Source organism: Triticum aestivum, chromosome 4A (genome assembly GCF_018294505.1).
Source record: "Triticum aestivum cultivar Chinese Spring chromosome 4A, IWGSC CS RefSeq v2.1, whole genome shotgun sequence".
Lineage (NCBI taxonomy): Eukaryota > Viridiplantae > Streptophyta > Magnoliopsida > Poales > Poaceae > Triticum > Triticum aestivum.
The window spans coordinates 724,152,678-724,163,408 of record NC_057803.1 but is presented as its reverse complement, the minus strand read 5'-3'; the positions used below and the strand labels follow the sequence as shown (position 1 = coordinate 724,163,408).

Here is a 10,731-nt window from a genome sequence, read left to right as displayed (position 1 = left end):
GATATGGTGGTTCTGAGGAGAAACTGGTTTGGGTGATTTCGAAACTGGACAAGAGGATTACAAGTGCCTAAGTCCTTGTAAGAATTTTTGCCAGCATATCCATACCGCCCGCCACGTGTACTGGGCATCAACAGAGCTAGGACTGCACTTGTTCTATATTCGTGGCACCATTTTAGTATCATCATCTTAAGATACAGATAGATGGTCTCACTGTCATGAACAAGTTTTAACTTCAGTGGAGCATTTGCAATGGAAGTTCATTTTCTATTTCCTGATACCTCCGTCCAAAAATACTTGTCATCAAAATGGACAAAAAGGGATGTATCTAGAACTGAAATACATCTAGATACATCCCCTTTTATTCATTTTGATGACAAGTATTTCCGGACGGAGGGAGTATAACTCTGCCGAGAATCAAATTCCTCATCTGTCCAAGTGTTTTAACAATGTTTGTACATGTAATAACTATGTAAGTCATATACGTGATATAGTGTGAGTCGTCCATGCAAGTGGATAGGGGGATTAGAAGTTTAGAACTGCCTAAGTCGTTCAGACTAGAAATTTTTAGCATATCCGTGTTGCCGCCTGTGTCGGTTATCCACAGGGCTAGAACGGCAGTTGTTCTATTCGGTGTATGCATCAGGGAGAAAAAAAAAGTAGTAGCTTGCGGCACTGTTATTGTCATCTTCTATATATTGATGAGCCTCATTATCATGTAGAAACCAGTTCATCTTGTCCTCATATAACACTGCAGAATCAATCGAATCAAATTCTTTGTCCGTGCAAGTGTTTAGCAAAAAATTTCTTACATGTTACTTTGTGAGTCATATACAAGATATGAAGAATATTTAAATGTGCTTATCCATTCTACTAGCATGCTACCTACATTTTCCATTTAGTCAACTCGTTTTGTTTCTAGCCTGTCATTTATTTATCAACTCATATTATCTCTAACCTTTCATATATTATGTTTTGTAGAGAGTTTACCATGATGCAAAGCCCGAGCAAATTGTCTGGCCCCTTTGTCTCTACTCCCTCTGGTGTGTCGGGGCTCCAAGGTTGGACTGACCTTCCAGTTGACCTGTTGCATTCCATCATTCCTCTGTTGGGATCCTATGTCGATCTATCTGTGTTTGTTAGCACATGTCGTTCTTGGCGTGTTGCTTTCTTGTCATACCCATCCAAATCAACCTTATGCACGGTACTCCTGCCTCTCCTTGTCCAACCCAATGTCCTTGACCTATCTCCCCATCTCCCTTCTAGCAATGGTCGCCATGAGCTACGCAATTGTAAGCTCATCGATCTAGCCAAGCAGAACATATCCCTTTGCTGCCAGATTCCTCGAAAGACTTTTGAGAACATGTGGTTTGTTGGCTCTTCCTATGGGCATCTCATCTGCTGCCTCAAAGGGAATTTTTTTATCGTTGATGTGTTGACTGGTGCCGAATTTTCACCTCCATCTCTTCCGTTGAGTTGCGACTTTGACTTCTACTACTATGGCACTCTGACAGCGCGCCCTGCATCACCAAACTGCCATCTACTTGTCAGCACCCATCACTCCCTGTTTGATTGGCCCATTGGAAGTGACTCTTGGTCTCAACTCATGCTTCCGTATTCACGCATAGATCAGATTGTGGAATTCAACGGTCAGTTCATCGCACTGGATTGCCATTGGAGGATCTACATTCTGAAGTTGGCCCCCCAGCTTGGCCTGGAGCAGATAACAACCCGCAGGTTTTTGGACGACATGGCCAAATGCCCACAAAACCGATGGCTAGTAGTATGTGATGACATGCTTCTCATCATTTGCTATTATGAGAGCTTGTTGTCATCTAAAGCACCAGTCCAATATAAACCATACCGTCTTGATATGTCGACCAGACCTGCAAAATGGGTGGAGGTGAAGAAGCTGGACAACTGGGCACTCTTTGTAGGGCGTGATTTCAGGAGCCCGTCGTTTTCTTGCTCGAGCCCGGAACAATGGGGAGGGTGGAGTAACCGGCTGTATTACGCCCATAACTTTCAGCCTTTGACCGTACATGGGTTGGGTGACGAGGCAGAGGCTGCGTGGGAACCTTCCACTGACCCCAATCTTTTCTATGGGAGAAACAGGTACAAGAAGGTGCAGGCCTTCTGGGTGTACCCAAGCATGTTCAGTTCCGATGGCTAGTGATCATCAGTGTGCAACTATATGGCTTGCTGCTCTACCAGCTTCTTCTGAGAAAACATCAGAGACTTCTGCAGCGCTGGATGGTTGATTTTCATGGTGGAAGGATGGCCGAAGTTTTTTGCTGTTAGTTTCATCTTCAGTTTTCAGAACATTGTATGAGACTTTTACTCAAGCTTTTGCAGTTAGTTTGCCATTCCGTTTTCTGTTTAATATTTACAATAGACGAATATGTAAAACATTTTTCCATTAAGAAAAGTACCACGTTTTGCTTATTTGTGCTGGAATAGGTAGGTTCCTAGCCTCTTAGTTCAGCATGCACGGAAGTGCTTAGACCTTAGCAAGAGGTGTGTTCCTTTTATCAGTTGGCAGGTGTGCTGTTTTTAACTACTTGGCTGAGCTGACAAAGTTTCAAGTGGTAGTGCGGCCTTGTGAATTAATCAAGGGATCCCATTAGGCAGCGTATGAGAAAGGGATTCTCCTTCAGGTGCATGATTTGGTTACAGATTGCGTGCATTGAAATGGCCGCATACCTGTACTAGAAAAATGCACTCCTGAGAGCACATATATATACAATGGGGTTCTTGGGTGGAGTATATTTCATTAGTCAGGAATATTTTGTTTCAGATTGCTAAATGGATCAAATTCAAGTTCGCATCAGATTTTACTTGGTCGTACCAGGAAGGTGAATAGCAGTAAATATACTCCTGAGAGCATCAGATGTGTATGCCCTTGTGTTGTTGATTAGCAGCACTTGGAGCAGAGCCCCTCCTGTGTCGTGTATCTTCAGTTTCATGACTGGCATCTTCTGTCATCTTCTGTCCCGATGGAGAAAAATTGCTTCTTCCCCCCGAGTGATCCTGGGACGATGAAATTTGGTTTATGTATGAAAAGGATTAGTCTAAAGATAATTCTGGTGCAGTATGAAAAGCTGCAGTTTTCATCCCTGCACCTTTGTTCCTAGTCGCCTACAGGAATCAGAAGAATTTTTTTTTAGAGGAAAGGAATCCGAAGAATTGCTACATGGAGATCAAGTATTCTGCTCCTTCAAGATAGAAACAGACAAGTCCAAATATTCTGGAGAGACAAAATTTCAATTCCAATTATACTACTTTTAGAGGCTCTGTTTTTCTAGAGGGGTGATGTAGTCTCTCCGTGCTTGAAAAATAAAGCGAATAAATTTGGTTTCAAGTCAAACAGTGGAAATTTTGATAGTGTTTATAAAAAAAACAACTACAAGTGTTCATGTGCGCCATAAAAAATATTTGTGTGCTACAAAGAAGAAAGGTTTAGAAAAGAAAGAAAAGGGATAAATAAGGACAAAAAGGAAAAAAGAAAAAATATAAACAGTAAAAAAGTAGAATAAAATTAAACTGTATAAATAAAAACTTGCTTGAACTTATTTTTAGATTTTGGGCAAACCTCAAATTTCAATTTTTTAGCAGTAAAAAAGAACTTTAGGGATGTAGGTAGGGACCTCTTATACCCCGCATTATGCGGCAGGATGTCAGGGCTTCGCATAGGACAGTACTCCAACTGGGGCGGCCCACGCATGAGTTACGAGCAATGTAAAAAAGTAAGTAAAAGGCAATGCGTCACGCACGATTCGATCTCGCGATCGCTGTGCTGCAAAGACAGGTAGATAGCCATTGCTGCTTACAAGTCTTGGTGGTACATAGGCAGCGCAAATGTTTTAGTACTAGATAAATCGCCTGATCGGGTTATTTTTCTTTTTTAGTCATTTCTTGAAAATACTAAATAAACAATTTTTAAATGACAAACGTTTTTTTGAAGCGGGCCAGCTTGATCGGTCAAACAAGGAATGCATAATGCTAAATGGATGCAGGGGCTTAACCGGATAAGCAATGCCGAGGAGCTGCGCCAGTTTGTTCAGCTTTGGAACAAGGTTCAAGGGACAACTTTGTCGATGGAGAAGGACACCATCGTTTGGAACCTCGCTGCCAATGGTTTATATTCGGCCTGTTCGGCCTATGAGGCTCAATTTTTCTCTAGGATTGAGAGGCCACGGTTGGCCAGGGTGTGGACGAGCAAGATGGAGGGGAAAGTGAGGTTCTACCTATGGCTCTTGCTCCAGAACAGAAACTGGACTGCTGACCGCTTGCAAGCAAGAGGCTGGCCTCACAATGATCTCTGCAAGCTATGTGATCAGGAACCTGAAACTGCGAACCACCTTGCTCTGCACTGCTCTTTTGCCAGGAGATTTGGTTCCAGTTCCGAGACTCTCACAATGCAATGTACGTTGTGGCCGATGAGGCGCAGACCGTGGGTGAGTGGTGGGAGAGGCTGTGCTCCGCCAGCCGGTCGAGGGAGCAAAACAGGGAGGATATGACCGTGGCAGCCTACACTGTGTGCAACCTCTGGAAGGAGAGGAATCAGCGAGTATTCGAACATAAAGAGTTGTTAGCTCTTGCTCTAGCTGGGCTCATCAAGGATGACATCAAGTGCTTTGGGGAGGCAACTAGAGGGCTTCACAATGTAGGGTTGTAATTTTTTCTGTCTCCTAATCTTCACGTTGTAATGTGGGATGCGACCTCCACACGATGGTCCATCCGTTTCTGTATGTCTTCCCTTCTATAATGCAAAGGCAGAGCTCCTGCTATTCCCGTCAAAAAAGTGACGAACGTTTTTGCCAAGCACGCACGAGTTGAAAAGTTGTGAATTTTTTGGAATTTTTAACAAAATTTGTAAAATGGGATTGATTTTTGAAGATTTGTACAGTTTTTGAAAAACAGGAACCTTTTTTACAAAATGTGAAAAATATTTGAATTTGTGAACGAAATTTAAATTATGAATATTCGTGCCACACTCACCCCTCCTGCCCTAGCTTGCCACAAGACCCGCCACGCCCCACTCGACCATGCACGCAATTCCTCTGCCGGACCCGCGTCACAACAATGGGGGACGACATGCTGGCCAAGATGGTCATAGCCCTGCTTGACCATGTGAAGCTCCTCGGCGCTTAGGGCAGTGTAGTGGTAGGATGGTTTTTGACAATGGCATGGTGAGGGAACACAAAGCTCGTTGGATGGCAAGAAAGAGGGGATCTATGTCGCAGGGAGGAGAGCAAGCCGTTGGAAAGGTCACGACAATGCCGGTGTGCGAAAATCAGCGCCAACACGGCAAAGGTGGCTACGACGAGAAGGAGGAGTTTGGTGTGTAAGTTTCATGCCACCAAGAGTTATAAAGTGCCATCTATATTTACCTTCGGTTCCCTAAATATAAAGATGAGAGTTTTTTTTAAGTTCCCTTTAAAACTTTGCCACAAATCAAATGTCAAATTTTTTTAACGTAGGAAATAAAAAATGGATTTCGCTACAAATCGAACATCGACTTTTTCAGCATGGCAAATCGAATGTTTTTATGGCAAACTATGTTGTCAGGAGGATGGCAAGTTTCTTTAGCATACATGACAAATCCTTGCCATGTTCAAAATTTTGACAAGATTTGCTAGGCTTGCTAGAGGAAATTGGCATGCTCGCGACAACATAATTTACCATAAAAATGTTCGATTTTTCATGGTTTAACATGACCAAAAACTAATAGGGGCATACGGGACTATAGAGAATTTGTTACTGTGCTGTTTGCTCTCTAACCAGCGTAATGTGCTTAATCTGACCTATCAGCCAGAGACGAAAGACTATTAAATACTAACCTCAGATCAGGATATGCTTACCTACAGTCAGGATATGAATCCTCCTATTCCCCCGCTCCCGCTCCCGAGCTAGGGTTCCTCCCCACTGCCGCCAGCCTCCCTCGCCCACTTCCGCTCACGCCGGCCGCCGGTGCGCGCTTCCCTGGCCCGCCTTCCTCTTCCCCCTCCTCCTCCTCCCCACCCTGCGCCCCCGTCGACCCCCGAGGCGGCGGAGCGCCCCTGCCCTCCCCGTCTCGACCCCCTCCTCTCCTTCTCCCTTTGCCGCCGCCGGCAGCGGCCTCCGGCGTGCCCAGGTGGCGCCGATGGCGGCGGATGTCCCTTCCCCGCCCGCCTGGAGGGCGAGTTGGGCCTCCCTCCTGCCCGGCGGCGGTGCTGCTCGACCGGCGACGGTGGGGCCTGGTGGCGGAGCTCTGCGGGCCTTGGGTGCTCTTGACGCGGTGGCGTGGCCGTTGGCTGCGGGGCGGCGCCGTGGGCGGCTGGCCGACGGCGCCCGCTCGGCCCAGATCTGGGCCTTTTCGGGTCCCATCTTGGCTGGGGCAGGCCTATGAGTTGGGGCGCGACGGCGTTGCTCCCTGGTGGTGAGGCTAGGCGGCTGTGGCTGCAGTGGTGATGGCTCCGGCGACCAGCGTGCTGCAGCGTGGCTGCAGGGACTGTCCGGCCCCATTGGGGTCCGGCCGGGCCGGTGGTGGCCTGGCAGGTCCCTGTTGCTATGTGCGGTTGGCTCCCTGGCGGTGGAGGTGTTTCCCCCCTGTCAGCTGTGTTGCGGTTATCATCGAGCCCGGTGTCTCCTTTTCCTACCTTCAGGTCTCGTGTTGGTGGCCTTAGTGAGGCGGTGAAGATGGTGCGGTATTTGTGATGGCACAAGCTGATGGGCAGCATGTTGGGCGACGCTCTTCCGATTGTCTGGGGTGGCGGTGGTGGTTTCCAGGCGGGAGAAATCTCTGGCGGCTCGTTCGCCACCGGCGCGGATGCGCCCATCGGCGTTGCTGGACCCTCCTGAGGTGCGTCGGTGATACCCCTTCCCCACTACCATCCATGTACCGAGGGAAACCCTTGGACTTGTCCGGGCAGCAACAACGTCATCGTCGTATTCCTTCATGAAGTTGTTGCTTGGTATGCGAGGCTTCAGAGTGCTTGGCGGGTGGTGGTACTTCTCCGGAGGGTGCAACGGGTGTCGGCCATCTTCGCTTAGTTGAGCTGCCGGCGTCGACATTTGTTTCTTTTTTCTTTCTCTTCTTTTTCTTTTGGGCTCGTTTGTGCTGCGGCCCCAGCAAGCTCGGTATATCGGTTGGTCGTTGCTTTATAATCTCAAGCGGGGGAGACCCTTTTTCGTACATGTAGAAGTGCATGCTCTAGCCAATGCAACCAAAAGACCAATCTATGAGAGAGAGTCGGACAGCATACTCCAACACTCCCCCTCACGTCTATGCTCCTTTGGAGTTTATGACGTGGGCAGTGGAAGTAGGGGCAGGCCGCAATTATTTATTGCGTTTACTGGGTTTTGAACCCTGAACCTCTTGGTTGTAAATTTATGCACCTAACCAGTTCACCCATCAGACCAATCTGATGGAAAAGACTAGGCAGCACATTATACATCAACACTCCCCCTCACGTGTGGCTCCCTCAGGCCTAAACGTGGATCGAAAGTGGCTGCAATTTAATTGCGCCAACCGGGTCTTGAACTCAAGACCTCTTAGCTCTGATACCATATAGAAGTGCATGCTCTAGCCAATGCAACCAAAAGACCGATCCGAGAGAGGGTCGGACATCATACTCCAACAAAACCATGGAGTAGACTGCCATATGTATCCGGGGTTGCCTTGCACCCCAAGTCCTGTACTCTCATATATACCGGCCGAGGCCTCAATGAAATACAATCGATCCATCAGTTATACCAATTCTATCTTTCTATATGGTATCACGAGGTTAGGTTTGGATCCTTGGCCACAAAACCTCATTCTTCCGCTGCTTCTCACGCACCCCTGTTCTTCTCGCGCCACCGGCCGTCCACCACGGTGCGCAATCAGCGCGCCCCCACAACGGCTCTGTAGCGCGCCGCCGGGGAGGTTCCCTATGACCTCCGCTGGGGGCAGCGCCCTCCTCTGTGGCGGATCGAGTTAATCTGCCGCCGTCTGGCGTCCAGCAGCAGCCGATCGAAGTGTACCTTGTCATCCGTCATGGAGGCCGTCGACGACGCCCCCGACCGCGCCGCTGTGGTGGCAGCCGCGGTCTCCTTGTGGTGCACGCGTCCTTCCCCGCGCTGTCGTGGTGGCAGCTAGGGCTTCCGCGGGCGTCCTCCACCTGTCGTCGACCAGTCCCGTGGCGGCGCCACCCCTCCACCCGGCCACCCTGAGGTCTATACGAACATTTGTTGCTGCTGATTTCTTTTTGGTAGTTTCTCTGATTTTTTACTCGATCAATGATCGAGATTGAGTCGCCCACCGCCCGTCGATCGCACGCCTCTTCTTCGACATCATCATCGGCTGTTCTCCTTCAACACCCGTGTCGTCCGGGCTGGTGTGCGGTGCGCGTCGGGGCACCACCCATAGTTTGCAGCGTCGTTTGCGGCTGCGTCGTTTGCAGCGCCGTTCTCCCTGGTCCTCTCCGTCGTTGCATCTTCATCGCCGTAGACTACGTCCTCGACATCGTCTACGACTACGTCAGTGTGCGCCTTGTGCGTGTGGTCTTCATCAAGTTGTTCGAGTTCTTCGCCGTCTCCTTCGAGCTCCGCCGCCGCATCATCTGGATCATCAGGCCTTGCGCCAGATCGTCCGGGTTCACCTCTTCGCTTCGTCCAGCACCACCTCGTCGTCAGCGTCGCCGTCTCGTTCTTCCCCTTCGTCTACTCCGACAACTGCTGGCTGCATAGGCATCTTCTACCCCGCCGTTGTGCGCCTGCGACCTTTGCGGAGGCCTTCTCTACTGGCCCCTCAGACGACAACGCCTGGTGTGCACCCTCCCTCGCTCGTTCGGTATTGGCAACACCGGTGCGTACCATCGTCCCGGAGGCATTTTTGGGCCTAGCAAACCCGAGCCTGTCTCGCCCGTCGGCTCTGGACTGCATCGACTTCGGCATCGACCCCCTCTTCGACTGCCTCGATGTATCGCCGTCTTCGTCCTAGGTGGCTTCCTCCTTACCCTTGGCAACCTCGACAGCTCCACGTCGACCACGGCTACCCTACGCACGGCATCCTCGACCATGACTATACACCCTACAGCTCGGTTTCCTCGACATTGGCACAAAGGGCTACCATCCGCATGAGTTACTCGCCGGTTTTCTTATTCAGTCTCACCGTCTGCGGTGCTCCCGCTGTGACTGCGGGGGGATGTTAGAGTATATTTGGTAGTTGTAGATATTCATATCGTAGACTGCCATATGTATCCGGGGTTGCCTTGCACCACAAGTCCTGTACTCTCATATATACTGGCCGATGCCTCAATGTAATACAATCGATCCATCAGTTATACCAATTCTATCTTTCCATAGTACACTTAGCATATAAATTTGATTGTACTAGGTAACTTCCCGTGCGTTGCACCGGGGCCATAAATATCCAGTTGGTTTCACATCAATCGTGTATTGTTTAGGATCCTCATGTACATCAAATAGCATTGTCGAATTTGATAACCTTGAAATCCTCCTCCTTTGTCCTACCGTCTCCTTTGTCTCCCCAGTCCATCCTCACCATCGTCGTTAATGGTACATCCGGCTTACAATCATCCAACCCTTCGACAATACCAAGGTATGTCACGAACTGACAAGTGTCAAGTCAAACATGCTTATTACTAGACCGGCGGAGCACGCATCCAGCACAACACCATGGGGGCGAGGCGCGTCCGTGGAGGTCGAGCGGCGGTCGAGGAGCCAAGGTTGAGGCTGGAGGTTGAGTGGTGACCGAGGAGCCAAGGAGGTCGAGCGGCGACCGAGGCGCGGCCGTGGAGGTGAGCGGCGGCCAAGAAGTCAAGGAGCGGCGGCCGAGGAGCCAAGGAGCGGCTGCGGAGGTTGGGGTTGGGCGACAACGCCAAAACCTAACACCGCCAGTTCAAGGCCGTGAGAAGGAGTTTTTTTGTGTGTGTGTGTGTGTGCTGTAGGCTGGTTCGCTTGGGCTGGGCTTTGGCCTTTGGCCCATCTGTGGACGATCGAGGAGCGACGAGTGAAAAGCTGGTGTCGGACGAACCTAAGACGGGAAACGGAACGCTCCGTTTTTTAGGTTGTATATAGATATAGATAGATAGATAGATAGATATAGATAGATAGATAGATATAGATGCGGTAATTGCCCTTGGCTCTCAGATAGATGTAGATATAGAAGATATAGATATAGATAGATATAGATATAGATGTGCGGCAGCTCGTTCAGTAACACTTGTGCTCTCCGTGCAATGTACTAAACCTACTTACCTTCTGTCACTGTTTACTCGGCACGCATGAGCAATTTCTGGGACTGATTAGCGATTGGCTGTAAATTTCTTTGCCCACGACCGGAAAATAGCATGGGTAGTTAAACCACGGGGCGTAATTACTCACACAGTTATGACCCATTACTCCCCCGGCCAATAATCAAGCTGTCACCGTGCATGCATTGGCTGGATACAGGCCGCTTTTCCGTTTCTCTCCCTTAATTAACCCAGCAGTTAAGGCATTGCGCCTTAATACCCTCCGTTTCTAAAAATATCTTTTTAGAGATTTTTATATGAACTACGTACGGATGTACATAGACGTATTTTAGAATGTAGATTCACTCATTTTACTTTGTATGTAGTCCATATAGAACTTTTTTTAAATAAATTTAGAAACGGAGGAAGTACTATATAAGATTAGGTCCTCGAGTCAGAGACTCAAAGTGCAGCATCACACTCTACCACACTGCGCCTTAGCTCAACACACGAG

At 48.9% G+C, this 10,731-nt stretch overlaps 1 protein-coding gene across 1 annotated transcript; it reads left to right on the top strand.

The window, feature by feature from the left end:
* The first annotated feature begins 982 nt into the window (after positions 1-982).
* Positions 983-2,213, top strand: LOC123088378 (uncharacterized). The gene has a single exon (XM_044510574.1). It carries the CDS (start codon positions 989-991, stop codon positions 2,168-2,170), a length of 1,182 nt encoding a protein of 393 aa, XP_044366509.1. The 5' UTR covers positions 983-988; the 3' UTR covers positions 2,171-2,213.
* The last annotated feature ends 8,518 nt before the right edge of the window (positions 2,214-10,731 follow it).